This window comes from Engraulis encrasicolus, chromosome 11, assembly GCF_034702125.1.
Source record: "Engraulis encrasicolus isolate BLACKSEA-1 chromosome 11, IST_EnEncr_1.0, whole genome shotgun sequence".
NCBI lineage: Eukaryota > Metazoa > Chordata > Actinopteri > Clupeiformes > Engraulidae > Engraulis > Engraulis encrasicolus.
In genome coordinates this window covers 32,317,220-32,339,277 of record NC_085867.1, presented here as the reverse complement: position 1 = coordinate 32,339,277, position 22,058 = coordinate 32,317,220, and the positions used below count along the sequence as shown (strand labels likewise).

Below are 22,058 nucleotides of genomic sequence, written 5' to 3'. Positions count from 1 at the left end.
ATCACAGTATTTTGAGCAAAACTGGTATAAAACTTGTGAATGTCAAAATATATTTTAAGTTGAACAGCCATATAGTGCAGACAGAGGCAAACTGGGTATCCATTATTAATAATAGATGTTTTTTTTGCAGACTAACAGTGTCACTCTTTTCAGAACTCTGCCAAAGACCTGAAACAGTCTATTTGTGAGCACATGGACTGGCTGAGCCATCTGACTGAGAGAGTGGACACTCTTCACATGAACACGTCTGTGTTTGTGCAGGTGAGGAAGACATGGACGCTCTGCATGCATGTTCAATGTTTACAGTAGTGTAAAACCAAGTAATTTCAAGAATGGGTTCTTACTGGAATAACTCACAAACATACGAGCTCGAACTGAAAAGACAATACTTTACTTCTTCATTTCCCAGACTCCCCAAATTACCCAAGTGTCTTCGGATACAATACAAAAGCATCTCTGCCAATCGAACACACAAAGCATCTTGGGACTTGCAGTTAACACAATACACAACAATCACACTTTCAGTTCCTACAGTAGGCTAACTGTTGTGAGAAAAAAACTGGTGGATTAATGAGCAGGCCCACTCACACACAAGCAGTTTCAGGGCCAGATTAAGATGTCCTGGCTGGGGTCAAATTTTGTGATTAAATTACATAGACGGTGTCATAATTACAAGCTAGGAATTAAAGATAAGATGTCTACCAACTGTACTGAACAAAACAGATTTTTCAATATCTTGTCACAATTACCGGTATGCAGTTTTTCACTTTTGACTAATCAGCGCCCCCCATAACTATCAATTTAAAGTGGAGAAATGATCTCGGTGACAGACGCAGCATACTGTGTTTTCATGTCTCCATCCACAGATGAACCCTAAGCCCCGCTCCTGGAAGGGGAAGCAGGGCCAGCGTCAGTCCGCTCGCTGGGGCCGCTCCCATCTGGCCGACGATGCCCAGTCTGAGTACGGCTGGTCCCCCATACGCACCCGACGCAACAGCGACGCCGCCTCCGAGATGTCCTGCGCCTGGTGAACTCCATCCTACTGGATCCCTCTCTCCCCCACCCCCACCTTCTCTATCCTCCTGGGTCCCTCTCTCCCCCACCCCCCACCCCCAGCCACTCCATCCTCCTGGGTCCCTCTCTCCCCCACCCCCTCCCACTCCATCCTCCTGGATCCCTCTCTCCCCCACCCCCACCCCCACCCCCACCCCCACCTTCTCCATCCTCCTGGTTCCCTCCCTCCCCCACCCCCCACCCCCACCCACTCCATCCTCCTGGGTCCCTCTCTCCCCCACCCCCTCCCACTCCATCCTCCTGGGTCCCTCTCTCCCCCACCCCCTCCCACTCCATCCTCCTGGATACCTCTCTCCCCCACCCCCACCCCCACCTTCTCCATCCTCCTGGTTCCCTCCCTCCCTCCCCCGCCCCCACCCACTCCATCCTGGTTTTCAGATGCATCCAGATGATACACAGTGCCTTTGGCCAAAAAGACAGTTAATAGAAAATCCTTTATTCCATACTATGCAATGCATACTCAAGACCCAAACCACACACACACACACACACACAATCAAATACAACGTTCTATCATGGCAACATGTTAGACAGTAAAGTTTTTTTGAGTCTTTAAATCTTTTAGTCTTTAAAGCAATAGGCCTCCATGCTGGCCACCAAGCTGTCTTTGATGATCTTCTATAGCAGGGGTGGGGAACCTAATGTAATGTTATGCAGTTTCACATGAAATATGAATGGTTTGTAAAGCAATCTTGGAAATTACATTTGCAATACAATTCATTTCTATGTTCAGGGGACCTAGTGAAGTTGGGGTCTGTTGTAAAGGTGACCACCTTCAATGTAGGCCGTAAAGTGCATGGGGAAATCCTGGTTTGTGTTCATAGTACGGCCCTTGAAGCACTTAATACAATTTTAAGTGGCTCTTCGAATGAAAAAGGTCCCGCACCCCTGGTCTATAGAACAGATTACGCTTCAGAGTGAAGACTGAAATTTCTAAAAATGTAACTGAGTGACATCACAGTTTTTGGCTGCATACACTGTAATGTGTTTTGTGTAGTTTGTTCAATTTGTCAGTAGGCCTATCTATGTTTTTTTTTAAACATTTTTCTTTTGTCATGCATGTGTAGCATTAATGGAAAAGTTGTGATGCTACAATAAACACAGATTTGAGGTAATCCTAATCATGTAGTGATTCTTAACCTGTGGTGCAGGCACCCCTAGGGGTGCAGCAGAGTGGAATTTGGTTTTGGTTGAGGTTGTGTGTCCACTATTCTGCTTGCAAACAGGATTGTACAGGAAGATGTTAATTCCTGCTTGGCATTGCTGCCTGTCGCACCTCCTCCGGTGCCCATGGGTCAGCTGCAGGGTCGTCAGTCAGGAACCACCGCTCATCAACGTTTCGCTCCTTTAATCCTGAAACGTCTTGCGTGTGGCGGAGCATTGACAGGGACGTCTCCCTGTCACCCCCTGCAGCTGAAAGGTGTTGTTCCCTGCAACTGTTGTCTTGGGGTTAGGTGTTGTTCCCCCAGGTTCTGTCCTTCCTCCGCAGCCAGAGCCAAAAGCTCCCTTTCTCCGCCTCCTCCGCCAGTTCCTTTGTTGCCTTCCTTAGCCTTCCTCCGGTGACTCCCACGTCCTTCAGGAGGCGTATGGTTGACAATCCCATGAAGCCTCAGCATCCGACCTCCACTGGGTAGATGGTAGTCTTCCAGCCCACCTCCCGGCACTCAGCAGTCAGCTCGGAGTACTTAGCCTTCTTTCGCTCAAAGGTAGCCTCAATCCCTTCCTCCATTGGCACAGTGAGCTCTATGAGGGATACCGCTCTAACATTTACAGACCACGCCACTATGTCTGGTCGGACAGATGTGGTGGTAATCTCTGTGGGAAACAGAAGCTTCTTGCCCAGGTCAACCTTCATGCTCCACTCCTGGCCAGGAGTGAAGGGCCTTACGGTTTCTCTTTGCCTGATGCTTCTGATCCCTCCTTCCTTGACAACATTATAATTAAGCCATAACCAAATTAAAATGTGTATTGGTCCCCATTTAAAGTTATTAAGGTATTGATTCAAGTCTGTAATTAATTACTCAAATGATTTTTTAGTGGATAGGCCTATACAAGTGTAGACGTTTAGATTGTGGATGCGCGGCTTGTCTTTGGCACAGGTAGGCCAAGGGGTGAAAAAAAAACACCTGTAAAAAAAAAGTGTGCCTATCTGAAGCCCATTTGGGCTACACGTGACGTGAGCATGGTTTTCTTGGGCAACTAATCTGTTTGAGGATGAGGATGATGATGAACATCATGATGAGTATTATTGTTTAAATCAGATCACATAGGCCTATCATATTCTGTACTGTATAGTTGCAACAGCTGCAACCCTTGATCTGATGATGCAGATGCAATTGAAAAAAACACAATCTTGCTAACAAACCAGTTAATCTCGTATGCTTTAGGGTCCCTTGCTGGGCAGTTAGTGCGGCAGGGTCTTTCTGGGAAGATCTGTTTTTCTCCTCTTAAACTGTGCCACATGACACTGTTGTTTTAAGTGAGGGGCGGTGTCACGTGTGACGTATACGTGAAAGTGTTGACTTGAGACACAACCTGTCCTGGACGTAACAATCTGAAGATTTCTTTGAAGGAGTGCACTCTCTCATCCTGTCTTATTTTGTATATATTGCTTTTAGTCAGATTATCTAATTTATTCGGAGACCATGGCTGAAAGCGACTGGGACTCTGTGACTGTCTTGAGGAAGAAAGGCCCGTCTTCAGCGCAGGCGAAATCAAAGCAGGTAGTTAGCGTCAGTGTAGCAAGCTAGCACAAGATACCGTTAGGGACTGCGGGAAGGTTCCTACCCTGCGCTCGGCTGTAGCCTCTGCCCGAGCAGGCAGGCGTGCTAATAAATGTCGGGGACTTGACACATATCACAGGGCCACTCTTGGCTCGCCACTGGGAGGTAAAAAGAGAAACCATACATAAGTGGAATTGTGCTGTTTATGTGCTGTGTTACTAATCGAGATTACCCGAAACGCTACATGATGGATCAAAAGGACGTGAGTTTCGTGTTGTGATCCACATGTGGTTCGCATGCTGGCTCACCACTCCGCCACTGTTTACTAAAGACAAGAGTGCTTTGCATAAATGTGACGGTACATTTTTGAGTGTATTTTTAAACGATTAAACGGCTTCTGTTTACCCACTGCTGCGCGTAAGTAAAGCAGAGGGTTGACTGCCATTGCTGGTCAAAAACAAAGGGGAACATAGAACTAATGTTAAATATCCATGTAGTGATTGACAGGTGTCAGACTGTCAGAACAGGCAGTTCGTTTTGCGGATGCTAATCACAAACATTGTTATTGGGTGGGCATTGTACCTGTCTTCAACCCATCGATAGCAGTAGCGTAGGCAAAGTAGGGCTACTATTTTCACTGAACTGAGAAACTTGACTGCTTCCATTTGCCTGTACAAGTGGATGGATGGATCATCAAACAGGACGTTTTTTTCCATGTTGAATAGGGCTGGTAACCGCTGTCTCGTCAAGTATTGATCACTTTAGAGGTTTTATCTTTTCACTAACCGTGTAACCAAGTCCCCAGTTTTTGCTTGGCTATGAGAAGGGAAAGACAGTAGGTCACGTAACGTCAACACACTGATGTCCAATATGGGCCGTTACACTTTCACAATGGCAGGAACAAAACACTAAAATTCCATGTACTTTGGAGATTTGTGTGGATGGTGAAAATATTCATTCTCTGTCTTCTTTTAGGCCATAGCACAAGCTCAGAGACGTGGTGAAGAAGTTGAGACCACTAAGAAATGTGAGACTTTTTATTGGTTACTCACAGCAGATCACTTGAAACAGTTTTCTTTGTGTATTGTGTAGAATCGATAATCTGTGTGTGTGTGTGTGTGTGGCTGGTGCATATCTCTGTGTGTGTGTGTGTGTGTGTGTGTGTGTGTGTGTGTGTGTGTGTGTGTGTGTGTGTGTGTGTGTGTGTGTGTGTGTGTTTGCCACTGTGTGAGTGTACAGTATTTTCACCCCCTCTCTCTGGTGCCCCCTCCCACAGGGGCTGCGGGTCAGAACAAGCAACATCTGGTGACCAAGAACACGGCCAAGCTGGACCGCGAGACGGAGGAGCTGCACCACACCCGCGTGCCCCTGGAGGTGGGCAGAGTGATCCAGCAGGGACGCTCCAACAAGGGACTCACCCAGAAGGACTTGGCCACTGTAAGCACAATACAGCACCATACAGCAAAACACAACATAACACAGTAGAGGGGAGTAAGGTAACATTAGTCATCCAGCAAGGACACTCCAACAAGGCACTCACCCAGAAGGATCTGGCCACTGTAAGCACCACACACCACAGTACAACACAACACAGTAAAGTAGAGGGGAGTAAAGTAACTTAAGTCATCCAGCAAGGATACTCCAACAAGGGACTGACCCAGAAGGATCTGGCCTTTTAAGCACCATACACCAGACCACAACACATTACAGTAGAGAGTAGAGAGAGAGAGAGAGACTTTATTAATCCCCAAGGGGAAATTGAGTGCCACCTGGTCATACACACAACACATAACAGGAAGACAGGACAAATACATAATAAATAAGAGCTAAGAAAATAAATTAAAATTAAAACAGTCCATCATAAAAACACACAAAGAATCTCAACAACATTATAAAAACATTAAAAATTCACTCAGCAGCTGTTGTTACAAATTCTGATAGCTGCAGGAATAACAGATCTTCTGAACCTTTCGGTGGAGCATCTAGGTAGGAGGAGCCTTTGGCTTCTGCCACTTTTTGCGATCAAGCTGAACAATGGGTGGTCGTCCATGCTCAGTACACTTTTAATTTTCCTCATTGTCCTCTCCTCTAAAATCTGCTCCACCGAATTAAAACAAACACCTGTGATGGACCCCGCTTTCCTAATGAGCTTATTCAGCCTGTTCCTGTCCTCAAGTGACATCCCTCCACCCCAGCACACAACCGCATAAAATAAAACACTTGAAACAATCCCATGGTAAAATGTGTTTAAAATAGGCCTCCCCAAATCAAAAGACCTCAATTTCCTTAAAAAGAAAAGTCTTGACTGGGCCTTCTTAAAAACCACTCTGCTGTTTTCCCTCCAGTCCAGAGTAGAGTAGTACTGAAATGTCCAGAGTAGACTTGGACATTTCAGTAGAGTAGAATGGAGTGTGGTAGAGCATCCAGCAGAGTCGGTCCTTCAAGGAACTTAGCCAGACATACCACAGTAGATTAGAGTAGAGTAGACTAGACTAACACACTACAGTAGAGTAGAAAAACACAATTGAGAAGAGTAGAGTGGAGTAGAGCAACTTAATGCAGCAGGGACGCTCCAACAAGGACCTCACCCAAAAGGCCATCATAAGCACACCACAGAACTGAACACCCAGAAGAAACTGTTCACCATAATAAAGCACACAGCACAACACAGAGTAGAGCAGAGTAACTTAGGTAATAACATGCTCCAACAAGGCCTTCACCCAGATAGGCCTGCCAGGCCACAGCAACCAAAACACACACCACAACACAACACCAACAAAAACACCCATGCACCCCTAATGCTGCACTGAATTCTCATATTGTGGTATTATGAAATCATATTAAATATAATTTCATGTTGGGCTGGAAAGTACAGACTCAGTGTGCTAATTTCTGTCTCTCACCTTTGCAGAAAATCAACGAGAAACCTCAGATTATCGCTGACTATGAAACCGGAAAGGCAATACCCAACAACCAAGTCATGGGCAAGATTGAAAGAGCCATTGGTTAGTAGCACTCCCTTCTCTTGTCTCTTCTCATTGGTCCCCTCGTGCAGAGTATGAATTACCAGGGGAGGTGGGGGAAATGGGCTTTTTTGTGTCTTTTTTAAAGGGACACTGTGCAGGAAATGGTCAGAAAGGGTACTGCAACGATGGTGCTCATTGAAACTGGGCTGCCTATTGCCAAATTTGATGTTTACATGAAAGTTTACTAAGTAATAAACAAATATTTTCTAGTATGGTCCATGCACAGTCATTTTTGCAGCTAAAAATGGCTATTTTTGGAAATTCAAAATGGCGGACCATGGAGAAGATCCCTCTTTTCATGTATGAAAAGTGCAATTTTTCCAGTCATAATGAATACTTCGAATTTGATGCTGGTGGTAAGTATTCATGAAAAAGGTAACATTAGTGAATGGGCAGCATGAATTCTGGAAATAAACAACTAAAAATCTCACACAGTGTCCCTTTAAGGAAAGGACATTAAAGCAGGACAGGAAGAGAGCAAGAGAGAGCTGCTGTAGGGCTGGGAAATGAACCAGGCCAGATTTGAACCTGGGTCCCCTTGGGCATGTAAGCCCATTTCATTAGTGCGCTATTTGAAATAAGAATTCAGTAGCCTAAGTATGCATACATCTTCGTTCTCGCTGAAGAACGGGCTTCTCGTGATCGTGAGGTTCTCGCAGGAGAATGGCCATCAGCGCGGCGGACCGATCATAAAAGTGCTTTACGGGGTCACTGGACCAACTGCGCTCGAGGAGCATAGGTTAAAAGCAAGATAGCCTATTGGGCAAGGTTGCTGGCCATGGTGCTGAACTGTCGAGCCTGATGAGGATACGGTTAAAACGATTCTTGGGCTTGGGAGTAGGGGCTCCAACTGAGAGCTCGGACAATACCCGTTCCCGCAAATATGTGAAAGCTCTTAGCGGACACCCCGGGCCAGCTAATGGGAGAGCGAGGAGGAGCGAGGGTGGAATCCTGGATGAAACGATCGAGACAATGTAGATAGGGGGTGAATGGGGCGGATGGTGGGTACGAGTTTCTGCCTTGGAGCAGGTGAGCGAGGAATAAATGCGGTAATAGATGCGAAAATAGATGAATGACAGACGAGAAGGGGATAGAGGGCAGGTGTTAATTTTGACCTGTCAAATTCATGCATTCGTGCATTCATGGTTGGGTGCCTTAGCTGTTTTCTCACAGTTTTTATCTTTTACTTTACTGGGGTCCGTATCTCGAAAGCGTCTTTGCTATCGACGGTAGCAACGTCTTTCGTAAGAGCGACTCAACTCTCTCTCGACAGCGACGCTCACCACTGAATCCAAGGGAATGGTAAGACGGTCTTAAGACGATCTTAAGACGGTTAGCAACGACAAGAATCGAGAAACGGACCCCTGGTCAGCAACCCCAACATTGTCTTTGTCTTGGTGTTGATTTCCCCCCCGTTGTGATTCTGTGCATGTTCAAGTGTCACTCCCTTCGTGGTGCTTGCTTTGGTCCATATGTAGTCACAGATTTGTCTGTAAGTGCCGCCCTTATGCCATGTCTTGGGGCAGTCATGGGGTGAGCGGTTAGGGCGTCAGACTTGCATCCCAGAGGTTGCCGGTTCGACTCCCGACCCGCCAGGTTGGTGGGGGGAGTAATCAACCAGTGCTCTCCCCCATCCTCCTCCATGACTGAGGTACCCTGAGCATGGTACCGTCCCACCGCACTGCTCCCCATGGGGCGCCACTGAGGGCTGCCCCCTTGCACGGGTGAGGCATAAATGCAATTTCGTTGTGTGCAGTGTTCACTTGTGTGCTGTGGAGTGCTGTGTCACAATGACAATGGGAGTTGGAGTTTCCCAATGGGCTTTCACTTTCACTTTCACTTTCATGTCTTGTCTATGTGTGTGTTACAGGCCTGAAGTTGCGCGGGAGGGAGATTGGACAACCCCTCGAACCCAAGCCAAAAAAGAAATGAAAATAAAGCCTCAGCCTTCCCTGCACCTGCACCCGCACCCGCACCTGCACCTGCACCCGCACCTTCACCCCCGCTGCACCTGACTCCTCCCACACCTGTCACCCTTCACTTCTTCTTCTCCTTGTTTGCATCTCCTCACCTCATTCCACCTCACCCACTGCCTCCATCTCTGAGCTGTGCGGTCTTTCACCTGCCCCCTGGAAGCCATTCTCTTGACTGCTTTAATATCCTACCTCTTTACAGCCCTCTCCTGCTTGACTCCCTACCCCTTACCCCCCCTTGCCCTGGTTGCCTCCCCACCCCAAATCCTTCCTCTCCCCCCTTGCCATCTCATCTCACCCCCTTCCTCTCCTCCCATCCCCTTCTTCTCCCTTGGCTCCCGTGCCTCGCCATCTCATTTCCCTCCTCTCCCCCCCCTGACGCCCTACCCAGCTGCCCACGCCACGCCACCCCTAACCTCTCCTCCATCTCCCACCTCTAACCTCTTCTACATCCTCCACCCCTATCCTCTCCCCAGCCCTTCCCCTTGGGTCTTAGTATGACCTGGTGCTCTCCCTGCATTCCCTGCGGCCGCATTCATGACGAGCTGAGCAGAAATCCATGTTCTTCACACTAGAGAATGAGTACATTGCAAAATGTGCAAAACCACAAGTTTGAGAAAAAAAAAACACTTAAAGTGCTGTGATCTCTCAGTTAAATGTTTTGCTTTGGCATGAAATGTTCTTACTCCATGTTTTTCTTTGTGTCTTTTGAGCAAGCCAAGCATTGGAAACCAATCAGTGATTTGTTCAGTTTGTTTACCGTTTGCCTTGTTTTAGTAGGTTGATTTAGGAGCATGCTCTGTCCGTTTTAGTATTGCTTGACTTGTGGCCTTCTCACCCATTTACAGTTTGGGTCAAAGTTCAACATATGATGGACATGTCCTGTAGGAAAAAAGCTTTGTTTGAGGCTAATAAAGTTTGAAACATTTGGCAATAAACTTTGGTTGGCATGAAGTCGTTTCACAATTCAGTTTGAATGGAGTGACATTGAAGATGGTAAGGACGCAAAAACACATTAAGAACAGCACATTGAAGGTTTTTAATTCCTTTTCAAAGTGATAGATGAAACATATATTTTTGATTCCCATTATTTACACACAAAAATATTCAGGTTTTGAAAACGATATCAGCAACTTTCTGAGGCAAAAGATACGAACAACGATACAAACCAAAACATTTTCAATGGAACATAGTTTTCAAATAAAGAAGGAAAAAAAGAAGCCTTCCAGGCCCAGCCAAAGGGAAGTTCCAAGTAAAACCAGGATCTCCTGCTGACAAGGAGGGCCAGTTTTTCAAGTCTTACGCAGGGTAAAGAATATTTTTATACAGAATTGGAGACCTCAAAGGGGTTCTGAACTAAAGTACTGCTGGCATGCACATTTGTTAGACACCAGAGTTGTCAGAGATCAAGTCAGACTGATTCCATGCTGTTTGCAGCGTTTCCCCTTGACCTCTGCATTGCCAAAAGGACAGGCAAAGCCTCAAATGACGTACAGAAATAACCTGAAATGATAGCAGGGCGTGTCAACCTGAGCCCCATAAAAATGATTAGTGCAGTGGTTCCCTAAGGAGGGGGCGGGGCTAAGGTAGAGGTCGCAGAGAGGAGGGGATACTTGCTTTAAAAGCCATAGACATGCATGTAAAAAAAACCCTTGATTTTTTCACAAAATTTTACGGATAATAGGTGTTTATGTTTGGTGTTTGAAATATGATGGGGTTGGTGGAGGTCAGGAAAATGTTCATGGGTCCACTAGATAACTGGATTAGTCGATATTCTGCGTCAGGTGTTATGCTGGTTGTTTTTAAAAGTTGCCTTTCCTACACCACATTTAATGTGATGGCGGGTAGTGCATGTATGAATCTGACAGCTTAGTCTTGTCATTTCCCTTTAGCGTTAATCAAATTTGGAGTGTTGACAGTAAATTAAAATGTGTAATATTCTGACAATGCAATACTGCTTTATACTGCAATCCCAAGCTCTTGTAACGTCACATTATATGAATCGAAACAAATTAGAAATTGTAATGGCAGTAACTGATCCTGATTCATGAACATGCATGTGATTGTCATTGAAAGAGGGTTGAAAAACTGGCCCGTGATGCTGCTGAACCTTTAGAAGCCACAGTGAATCTCATTTCCAGCAGTGCAAGTCAGTCTTTGTCCTTCAATTATTTCCTGTGGGTTTTATTTTTTGTTTTTCTTCCATTCAAAAGAACAAAGTTGCTTCAACCAGGATTTTTCTGCTTCCACTTTTTGATGTTTTATGTTTTTTTATGTTTTAGGGAAACATCCCAGGTCAGACATATGGATGTGCTAGCTTTAACCTACTCCTTCCCAATTGCAAAGGAGATAATAACCTTTGAATTATTTTTCGGTAGGCTACGATATTGAATATTAACTTCGATCGTGGATGATGAAACCAAAGGGTACAGGAAAGGACAGAAGGATTGAGATTGGCTTGCAGCCCAGCTTGTTTCTAGACACACCTCAGAAGCTGATTTTCTGACTAACCCACAGTACAGCCCATATGAAACAAAAACACATGCATTTTAAACAATTATTCACACAGTCTATGGCCATGTATGAATATAGAATAAGATGTACTGTATGTGTGTTTTCCACTTTGGATGTACTGCGGATTAGTCAGGCAATCACCTCTCTTAAAACATACACTCTTCAAACACATTAAAATACGCACGCACGCACGCACGCACACGCACACACACACACACACCATACAACACATTCACAAAAAGTGTTTTGATGCATGACTTATTTTTTCAGTGAGTCTTGTGGAGGTCAGTTCATTGCACTTTCAAACAAAACAAAACACACACACACAAAAAGGCTGTCAGTGGCCTTCGGTGAGCCCATGGTCCTGTTCCAGGTACTGTTGATTGATGAATGGCTTGAATGAGTCATGGAATGTTGTCTGTGTCCACTGAAGAACTCTAGAACGTCTCTCGGCCCCGGTCTTCCATTAGACCAAAACCAGGAACTCCTCCCAGAATACATACTGTATACATCCACTAACCACCACTGAATAGGCCTACGAACTGATCCAGTACTGTACAACTGTGTCTGAGAAGAGCATGAAGGAACAAACCTACAAGATCTACTTTTGATTATTGCACTTTCACAAATGAAAAAGTGAGTGTCACACAACTGCAATAACCATCAACGCCTGGTATGTCCAGGAGGTTTTCCTCTTCAGACGGACGGCGTACAGGTCATGCTTATATTGTATCTTTTCGAACTTTGATGATATTTTTATACGGTAGGAAGATGGCCTGCTTCTCCACGTGTGTAGTGTTACAGTAGCCCATGAAGGGCAGCAAAGCGAATTCAGACCTGAAGTTCACCCTGTTATGAGCAGTGATGGGCAAAACGGATTCATTAGTTAACTTACAATCAGAGCTCTAATTATCTTTCCTCACCACCAGCCAAAATGGACAGTCAATGTTAACCTCCTTAACCACACACACACTGACAAAAGGGTCACAGTGGCTCGTAAGTTGGTCTTTTCTACCGGCCAATTTCACATTTCACCAGGATTTTGGCCAGTTGGCTGGTGTTAATTTAGAACTTGTTTTACCCACATGTAAAATAAGGTCATTTGGAATATGTGGCCCTAGATTGTAACTAATGAATTCCATTTTGTCCATCACTGGTTATGAGTTAACGAACCATTGAAAAGATTTTGGGAAACATCAGTTTAAGGTAGAAAACAAATGACTTAGTGTTGCTTTCACAAAGTGCACCTGAGCCTTGTGCAATACAGTAAGATAATAAAGGGCTTTCACGCTCAGTGTTGGCTCAGTTAGTATTAGGTAAACAACGTCAAAACCCAGTCTGCACACAGGACCGTGTTGGTGATATACACAGTAGGACAACAAGGCATGTACTGTATATTACTACTGTTATTACTGTTACCTAAGTATTACCTATGACAGTGTGACTCACTGTGTGGTTATTATGCATTCCTAAGGAATCGTCGTGCTCAGTTATGGCTTGAGCGTCACGTGTCTTTGACACGAAATAGTCTGTCGAGACAGACCAGAAACTTTTTTTTTTAATCTCTTACATCAAATTCAGAGTTCTTAAATTCTTAATCTTTACAAAATAATCTTTCTGTAAACTCTTGATCGCATGATCACTTTTAAAAGCGATGGGGGATGATCATAGGTCTTATAAAGTAAAAAATGATGTCCATCCTTGATCGCCTCTTCTTGTGAGCAGATACATCCTTGGGCTGACATACAGTATGTGGTCCATATGCCATCAGTATCATCATCCATATCCCACAATGCATTGCACTACAAAGGTCCAGAGCAGAGTGTCCTCATCACTGTACGACACACATCTCTGTGGTGTGCTGAGTCCGTGAGTCTGCGTCCCCCTCCCCGCGGCACTTGCCCCCCTCCGCGCCCCCCTCCTCGGAGTCGTCCGGGGGCAGCAGGCTCTGGCGGAGCTCCATAAGGAAGTCTCGGCCCTCGCTGGACGGCAGGTTGCCCAGGTAGTACGACGGCGCCAACTCCACCAACCTTGAGAGAGAGAGAGAGAGAGAGAGAGAGAGAGAGAGAGAGAGAGAGAGAGAGAGAGAGCGAGCAGGGAGACAATCAGGACTTCAAGACCTTTTCTGGCATTGAAAAGCTTTAGATGCCTGTGTGACGAAATTAGATACCAAGGCCACAATGGCACAATGTGAAAATTTCAAAAGTATCAACCGAGAAAAGTATCAAGCTAGGAAACATTGTAGCGACACAGGGAAGAAGGGAACATTTCCAAGGCCATAATCATGAATAGTCAAAGGAAAGTGGAATTCTGAGTGCACAGAGGCATGATGCAGTAAGGCAAATCCAAAATATATTTATACTTATAATATAATATACTTATACTACGCTCTTATGGAAAAATAACCCATGCACTCCACATGGCGCCCAACGTAAAAACAAGCAAACATTTTAGACAATTTTTGTCTAACGTGGGAGTTGACACAAGAACGTATCGTACAGTACAGTATTTATTGCGCAAAGTCTAACTAGTGTGTGGATCAGGGCTTGACATTGGCACCTGCCAACCTTGTTTTATCACGTCAATTTCAGAGCTTAGATGTATGAAGGTAAAGAAAATATGCGTATGTCTAAAAAGTACTGACAACAAAACTGTGACAAGTAGAAAGGCTGAATGGCTAGTGACTCTGGAAAACCACTAACCACAGTGGCCACTGGCCAGTGGACAAAAGGATAATGTCAAGCCCTGGTGTGGATGCACTGTATAATATTTACAGCAGAAAGCTGTATGGTACTCATGTGCAGGTGTATCTACCTAGACCAGTGTTTCTCAACTGGTGGGTCGCGGAGGGGTCATGGGTGGGTCGCGGAGCCATGGTGTAAAAAAAATCGTAATTCATTGATTCACTAAAAAAAAAAAAAAAAATCCAACTTTTCCCGCAACAATTTACAAGAGATAGTAACATGCAACCAGTCATTCGAGTTTCGCTAAAAAAAATTGGGTTGCGACAGAATGGCAGTGGAAAATGGTGGGTCCCAAGACTGTTCCAGTTGAGAACCACTGACCTAGACTGCTTGTGTGGTACTCACATGTGCGGGTGTACCGAGACTGCTTGTGTGGTACTCACATGTGCGGGTGTATATAATTATACAACTTGTGTATTGCTTATGTGGGTGTATACATACACCTTGACAGCTTGTGTGGTACTCACATGTGAGGCTGTATATAGGCCTACCTAGACAGCTTGTAGTACTAGTGCGGGTGTAAACACCAACACAGCTTGTCTGGTACTCACATGTGTGGGTGAATCTATCTCTGAGACAGCTTGTCTGGTACTCACATGTGAGGGTGAATCTATCTCTGAGACAGCTTGTGTGGTACTCACATGTGAGGGTGAATCTATCTCTGAGACAGCTTGTCTGGTACTCACATGTGTGGGTGAATCTATCTCCGAGACAGCTTGTGTGGTACTCACATGTGTGGGTGTATTTCGGAGACGGTGCGTATGCAGTTGTCGTGGGAGATGGTGAAGTCGTGGTAGAGGACCCAGGTGGGGGGGATGGGCTGCGGCCGGCGGCAGCGGTAGGTGGAGTAGGGGTGCAGGTGAGCCACGTGTCGATGCGTCAGGAGCAGGTAGTTACCCGAGCCAGCGTCCACGTCATGAGCCACCTGAGGAGCATGCGCACACACGCAAGCATGCGCACAGCACACACACACACACACACACACACACACACACACACACACACGCACACACACACACACACGAACACACACACACGAACACACACACACACACACACACACACACACACACACACAAACACACACGCATGCACACACACACACACACGCACACATTCACACAGGGTGTTAGGAGCAGGTACTTACCTGAGCTCAAGTCAACATCATGAGCCACCTGAGGAATACACACACACACTCTCACACACAAAAGTGCCCACACACTCGCCCACACACTCAGACACACGATGGCGAGAGGCAATCCGATTAAAAAAAACATGCACGTCTAGTATTCCTTTAAAGGGACACTGTGTGAGATTTTTAGTTGTTTATTTCCAGAATTCATGCTGCCCATTCACTAATGTTACCTTTTCCATGAACTTACCACCAACATCAAATTCTAAGTATTCATTATGACTGGAAAAATTGCACTTTTCATGTATGAAAAGGGGGATCTTCTCCATGGTCAGCCATTTTGAATTTCCAAAAATAGCCATTTTTAGCTGCAAAAATGACTCTACTTGGACCATACTAGAAAATATTTGTTTATTACTTTGTAAACTTTAATGTAAATATCAAATTTGGCTACAGCCAGCCCAGTTTCAATGAGCAGCATAGTTGCAGTACCTTTTTTGACCATTTCCTGCACAGTGTCCCTTTAATGTTACCCCGTTAATATGAGACCATAGCCATCTTCCTCACATCTTATATGCACCCTCTACCCTCCCTTTTTTTCTCTTAGCTTAAATTATATGTTTTTATTTATTTATTTCCATTTTCTTTTTATCATATGTTTTATCTTAATGCTTGGAATCTTCTTTGGCTTTTAAATAAATTTAAAGGCTCTTTGTATTTGTAAAGCACATTGAGTTGCACATGTGTATGAAATGCGCTATATAAATAAAGTTGACTTGACTTGACTTGACATTGACTCCAAAACCATTACTGGTCTTTTTCCAGTTATCCCCACAAAACATGGTTGCATAATAGCATTAACCTTACTATACATCATCATCATCAACAACAACAACATGAATCTGACCTTGAGGAAGAACCCGGAGATGAGGGCTCGTTTGATGTTGGTGCTGTTGTCTTGGCAACCGAAGGCGGGCGGGGAGACGGGCAGCTCGATTCGCTGCATCACCTCCAGAAGCTCCGCCCGGATCATCTCGGCCAATCGTAGCGAAGAGGCGTTGATGTAGTTGGTGGCGCACCAGGCTTCGTCCTGGTTGTCTGGAAAAGGGACAAGAGCCAAAACAGCCCAGTGTTACCTGAATGCCAATCACTTAGGTCATTCTGTGTGTGTGTGTGTGTGTGTGTGTGTGTGTGTGTGTGTGTGTGTGTGTGTGTGTGTGTGTGTGTGTGTGTGTGTGTGTGTGTGTGTGTGTATGGAGGGGGGGCATATGGGAATGCATTATTCAAAACATAACAGACTTTGAGGCAGGGCCTGTGTGTGAGTGTGTGTGTGTGTGTGTGTGTGTGTGTGTGTGTGTGTGTGTGTGTGTGTGAGTGTGTGTGTGTGTGTGTGTGTGCTCCATAGACAGTGAAGCAGGTATGCCTTAATCTGACTTACAAAGCGACTTGTTAGGGCACGTTTTAAAAGCATATGTGTGATGAAAAAGACGGAGAAAGAAAGGAAAGGGAGAGGGGGAGGGAGTTAGAGACAGGCAGACAGGGAGAGAAAGACGGAGAGAAAGAGGGAGAGGGAGCGGGTGGAGAGAGAGAGAGAGAGAGAGAGAGAGAGAGAGAGAGAGAGAGAGAGAGAGAGAGAGAGAGAGAGAGAGAGAGAGAGAGAGAGAGAGAGAGAGAGAGAGAGGAGGAGGAGGAGGAGGGGAGAGAGAGAGAGGAGAGAGAAAGAGCGAGAGAAGAGGAGAGAAGGGAGAGAAAAGGAGAGTGAGAGAGGTTGAAAAAGAGCATGGAAGACGGATATAACGGAAGACACAGAGACAGAGATAGCAGAGGACAGAGGGAGAGACAGAGAGAGTGATAAAGAGCGACAGACAGACAGACAGACAGACAGGGAGAGTGAGTGAGTGAGAGAGATGCTAAGAGTGCATAGCGTATGCTGCATGTGTGTGTGTGTGTGTGTGTGTGTGTGTGTGTGTGTGTGTGTGTGTGTGTGTGTGTGTGTGTCTGTGTGTGTGTGTCTGTGCGTATCGTACGCTGCATGTATGCGTTGTAGACGTTGATGAGGGTGAGGTGGTCTCCCTCCGGGTGCAGTAGCGGGCGCCTGTGGGTGGCAGCCGCCTCCTCCTTATTGGGGGGCGGGGTCACGAAACACGCAGGAGCTGAGGGAGGGGAAACACACACACACACACACACACACACACACACACACACACACACACACACACACACACACGTTAGCTGATGTCAACACAAATTAGCACACACACACACACACACACACACACACACACACTGAAACAGGCACAAACACACATCTTCATCAGGAATAGTAAGATTAGTCCCGTATTCTAGAAGACACCACACATTAATAACATACTCATCAACACTCAAAACAGACACACACTCACCTCAACATTCACACAGACACACTTCAACATTCATACACACACACACACACACACACACACACACACACACACACACACCCCTTAGGTAGTAGGAAGACAAGTTCCCCTCCCCCCCCTCACCTGTGAGCATGGCGGCGATCGTGAGCAGCTCGCTGACACAGTCGAACTCGCAGGCTGCAATGAGCGCCTTGGCCAGCGGGGGCTCCAGCGGCAGCTCGGACATGATGATGCCCACCTCAGACAGGTTGCCATCGTCATCCAGCGCCGCCAAGTAGTCCAGGTCCTCCAGGGCCTGCATCAGAGCCTCGGGGGCTGAGGAACACATAGGCAAGGCATGGCAAGGCAAGGCAAGTTTATTTGTATAGCGCATTTCATACACAGGTGCAACTCAATGTGCTTCACAAGATTAACAAATGCAAAAAATAAAGGAAACATGGAAGAAAGAAAGAATTAAATTAGTCAAAGAACATTTAAAACATTAAGATAAAACATAAGGTAAAATGATGATAATAATAATATAATAAAAAATAAAATAAACATTAAAAAATAAAGAATTGAGCTTGGGGAAAGCATCTGAGAACAGCATACACACACACACACATACACGCACACACGCACATGCACGCACGCACGCACACATGCACACACACACACACACATACACATATATAGTCATTATAAATACACATGTATATATACAGTAGTATACATATACATTCAGAGCAGCGAACTGGTCCAGGTCCTCCAGGGCCTGCAGCATCAGAGTCTCAAATTGCATTTATGCCTCACCGGTGCAAGAGGGCAGCCCCCAATGACGCCCCAAGGGAGCAGTGTGGTAGCATGTTCAGGGTACCTCAGTCATGGAGGAGGATGGGGGACAGCAGTGGTTAATTACTCCCCCCCATCAACCTGTCGGGTCGGAAGTCAAATCTGCAATCTTTGGCCCTAACCGCTTACCCATGACTGCACATACTGTATGTGACTGTACACATAATACATCTAGAGCAGCCAGCTAGTCCAGTTTCTCCAGGGCCCGCATCAGGACACTAACCCCGTTATAAATTAGCTGTTACCAGAATGACGATGACCAAGTGGTAATGCATTACATAAGGCTCTGTGCACAGTCACAGTGGCGTAATACTATGGTAGTTTTTTAGTGACTATTACAACAATCGGTACGCTTTACTTCATGGTACAGTAATTACTGTGTACTTTCTGTGTAATAACAGGGTAACAGAAAGACATTACATGGTATCTAGCAGGTAAAAGGGGATAATTACAAAGTAAATACCATGTTATACACATATCTCCAGAATTACTATGAAACTACTGGGTATTTTCTAATCATCGAACTTCTCTGTTACCCTGTTGTTACCCCATTAATGGTATTTACTTTGTAATTACCCCCTTTTTACCCTTTAGATACTATGTAACTTCTCTCTGTTACCCTGTTGTTACACAGAAAGTACACAGTAATTACATATGGTAACCTTACCGTAAAGTAAAGCGTTACCCAACATTCCAGTAGTGGGACAGTACCTGGTAAGAGGCTACACTACAGGATAGTTTATTTGTCACGCTTCTTTGAGTCGCTTCTGTGTAAAATAGCTGTTGCCAAAGAGTTTGCACATGAATGAGGGGGGTAAATAATTTCATATAATAAATAAAATAAAAATAACTGAGTGTGTTTGTGCACACATGTGTGTGTGTGTGTGTGTGTGTGTGTGTGTACAAAGTACATGTATGTCCATGTGCGTGTGTGTGCGTGTGTGTGTGTGTGTGCACATGTGTGCGTGCGTACGTATGTCCGTGTGTGTGTGTGTGTGTGTGTGTGTGTGTGTGTGTGTGTGTGTGTGTGCGCGTCTTTCTGTCTCTCTCTCCCTCACCTGGGCGGTCCAGGAACTTGCATTGGCCCATGTCTGCGATGTCCAGCCTCTTGAGCAGCAGCACCAGGTGACTCAGGTTCTCCTCCACCACGCTGGGACAACGCCACGCAGGCATGCCCTCCTCATACAACACAGGAGAGTACAGACGCACACACAGACCTGGAGGAGAGAGAGAGAGAGAGAGGGAGAGAGAGAGAGAGAGAGAGAGGAGAGAGAATGCGTCACAGATGGTAGACAGACCATAGGGACGGAGGGAGGGAGAAAGAGATGTGTGTGTGGTGTGTGTGGGGGGGGGGGGGGGGAGTGGGGGAGAGAGAGGGAGAGACTCTCTCTCTCTCTCTCACACACACACACACACACACACACACACACACACACACACACACACGCTCTACATTTCCAGCTGTAAATGGCATGGTCATTGTTCATATTCACCAGGAAGTCTGCTGTTGACACGTGCAGTGCGCAGGTCAGCTTGGTGCTTGCTGATTGGCCGTAGGACCTGGGAGTCTGCTCTGATTTGTGGGTTATACACCTGAGGAAACCAATAGAAAACCATCGTCTTTATCACAACTCCTATACTTTTTGTGTCATATGAAAACATCGGACGAAATAAATCTTTACAGGTATAAAATGGCATACAATACATTGGGGCGCAACTACTCATTTCTGGGGGGGTATGCAAGAACTATATTTGTGCTACCCCCCAAAAAAACCCACACATAACTATTTGGCGCCCTCCAACGCCCTCTCTTTGGCGCCCCCCTCTCTCTGGCGCCCCCCTGCAACGCATACGTCGCATATACTGTAGTTGCATCCATGTGTGCAATGCATGTACATTTGAGGAGATGGACAACTTGACCAGAATTACTCGGTCACAAACATACGGTATGTGGAAGATCACACGAAGTATGGGCTGACCCAGGCCAACATTACCACTATATATACAGTATTAATATGTATTTATTTACATTTCCTCACAGTGTTCAGCAGTAGCAGGCTATTATACACAGTATAATACATGACAATACACATTTCCATGTTGTTAAGAAGTTAGTTTAGGTGAACAGATAGGTGAACAGCCCACTAACACGGTTACACCACACGGGGGCGTCGCCTGACTTGTGGGTCCTGGGGCCTACATAAAGAGTCAGGGGTCAGAGGCAGACGAGGGGTCACTTGGGGGACCCACTAGTTTGACGCCCTTTCGGTACAGTCACATGATAATCAAACATTTCAAACAAGCAATTTAGGGTTAGGGTTAGGTTTAGGGTTAAGGTTAGGGTCAAGGTTAGGTTTAGGTTTAGGTTTAGGGTTAAGGTTAGGGTTAGGTTTAGGGTTAAGGTTAGGGTTAGGTTTAGGTTTAGGGTCGTATGACATAAGGCGTAAGTACCGAAAGGGCGTCGAATTAGTGAGTCCCGGTCACTTGGGGCACAGACCGAGTAAACAGGTGAGCTGGGCAGGCACTTGCTGCCCGCACGCTGGAGCCAGTTGGACCAGTGTTGGAGCTGGCCTGTGTGTTCAAGAAGTTACAAGACCAGCACCTGTAGGGACTATGACCTGCCGTGGCCACGTTTACAGCTGAACGAGGACCTTTTGGAATTGTATACATTTTGCGTGGGGTTTTACCTACATCTGCATACTCTGTCAGAAGAGCAAGTTTGGAGGGAGCTCTGGCCTGAGCTTGCCGTCCATGGAGGATGCCTGCTTGTGCTTGTGCCCTGACACTCCACCCAACATTAGCATCTTACATGCCAACTAACTGAGTCAATAGAATGTGTTCCAGCGAGGCGAGTTGGTGAGTAGGCGAGGAGTGTACAAGCGATGCGATGTGGCTGGGTTCTGAGTAAAATATATTTTAACTTCGAGTGAGGCGAGTAACCAATTGGAATGCAGAGTTCAGTACTTCTCGCTTTTGCATTAGCAGTTAAAACCGCGGGAACTTTAAGCGAACGTTCCATGAGCGACTGGCGAGTAGGCGAGTGAGCTAGAAGCTAGTATTGTATGTGAACGTAGCTTTAGACAGGGGTCCCTAACATCTTAATAATGTACTCACGGTCTTGAGCAGCAGTCCGGTGTCGATGACGTAGCGGATGTTGGGCATGGAGAAGGAGGCTTCCCCGAGGGCATCCGTCAGGATCACCTTCCTCTTCAGGGCCGGGCTGACCAGCGCCTCCTGCCCCCCCAGTCCTAGCGTCCTCCTCTCCTCTTCCTCCTCCTCCTCCCGCTCCTCATCCCCCTCTCGGCCGTCCTCCGCCTCGCCCCCTTCTCCTTCTCCATCGTACACCTGCTGTGTCGCGGCCCCCAGTCCCGCGTGCAACGGCAGCACCCGCATGGAGCCCAGCTGGGGACTCAGCGCAACACACTCCTTCTCCAGCAGGGCGGCGCAGTCCTCTATGTCCTATAACAGCAGCAGCAGAGGAGACGGGGAAGAGGGGAAGAGGGGAAGAGAGGAGGGAAGGGTCAAGCAAGGGTCATGACGAGATGTACTCAATGCATAATGCATCAGAATTGTTAATATGTGCAGCAGAGTTGTATAAAGTAGAGGTAGAACATTTCTTTATTGAATTTTTCCATTAACACA

The 22,058-nt window shown here is 46.1% G+C and overlaps 2 protein-coding genes across 2 annotated transcripts in view; one reads left to right on the top strand and one right to left on the bottom strand.

The window, feature by feature from the left end:
* The first annotated feature begins 3,527 nt into the window (after positions 1-3,527).
* On the top strand, positions 3,528-9,750 carry LOC134458273 (endothelial differentiation-related factor 1 homolog). Its single transcript, XM_063210493.1, has 5 exons — positions 3,528-3,797; positions 4,773-4,824; positions 5,074-5,234; positions 6,709-6,802; positions 8,694-9,750. The coding sequence occupies exons 1-5, from the start codon at positions 3,720-3,722 to the stop codon at positions 8,753-8,755; spliced, it is 447 nt and encodes a 148-aa protein (XP_063066563.1). The 5' UTR covers positions 3,528-3,719; the 3' UTR covers positions 8,756-9,750.
* Positions 9,751-9,816: 66 nt separating this feature from the next.
* The window catches only part of dqx1 (DEAQ box RNA-dependent ATPase 1), a 30,179-nt gene continuing 17,937 nt past the window's right edge, over positions 9,817-22,058 (bottom strand). The window contains exons 6-13 of the mRNA XM_063210491.1: positions 21,531-21,875; positions 19,910-20,009; positions 19,475-19,633; positions 17,709-17,900; positions 17,214-17,339; positions 16,094-16,284; positions 14,786-14,979; positions 9,817-13,340 (exon numbers count right to left, since the gene is read on the bottom strand). Of these exons, the coding sequence (XP_063066561.1) occupies positions 13,142-13,340; positions 14,786-14,979; positions 16,094-16,284; positions 17,214-17,339; positions 17,709-17,900; positions 19,475-19,633; positions 19,910-20,009; positions 21,531-21,875 (1,506 nt within the window). The 3' untranslated portion in view covers positions 9,817-13,141. The remainder of the gene's footprint in view (positions 13,341-14,785; positions 14,980-16,093; positions 16,285-17,213; positions 17,340-17,708; positions 17,901-19,474; positions 19,634-19,909; positions 20,010-21,530; positions 21,876-22,058) is intronic.

Excerpts from the sequence above, each read along its gene's own strand:
- LOC134458273 (XM_063210493.1), top strand. The coding sequence starts at position 3,720 with ATGGCTGAAAGCGACTGGGACTCTGTGACTGTCTTGAGGAAGAAAGGC. Across the intron at positions 3,798-4,772 it reads CGCAGGCGAAATCAAAGCAG|GCCATAGCACAAGCTCAGAG; the intron begins GTAGTTAGCGTC and ends GTCTTCTTTTAG. Across the intron at positions 6,803-8,693 it reads CAAGATTGAAAGAGCCATTG|GCCTGAAGTTGCGCGGGAGG; the intron begins GTTAGTAGCACT and ends TGTGTGTTACAG.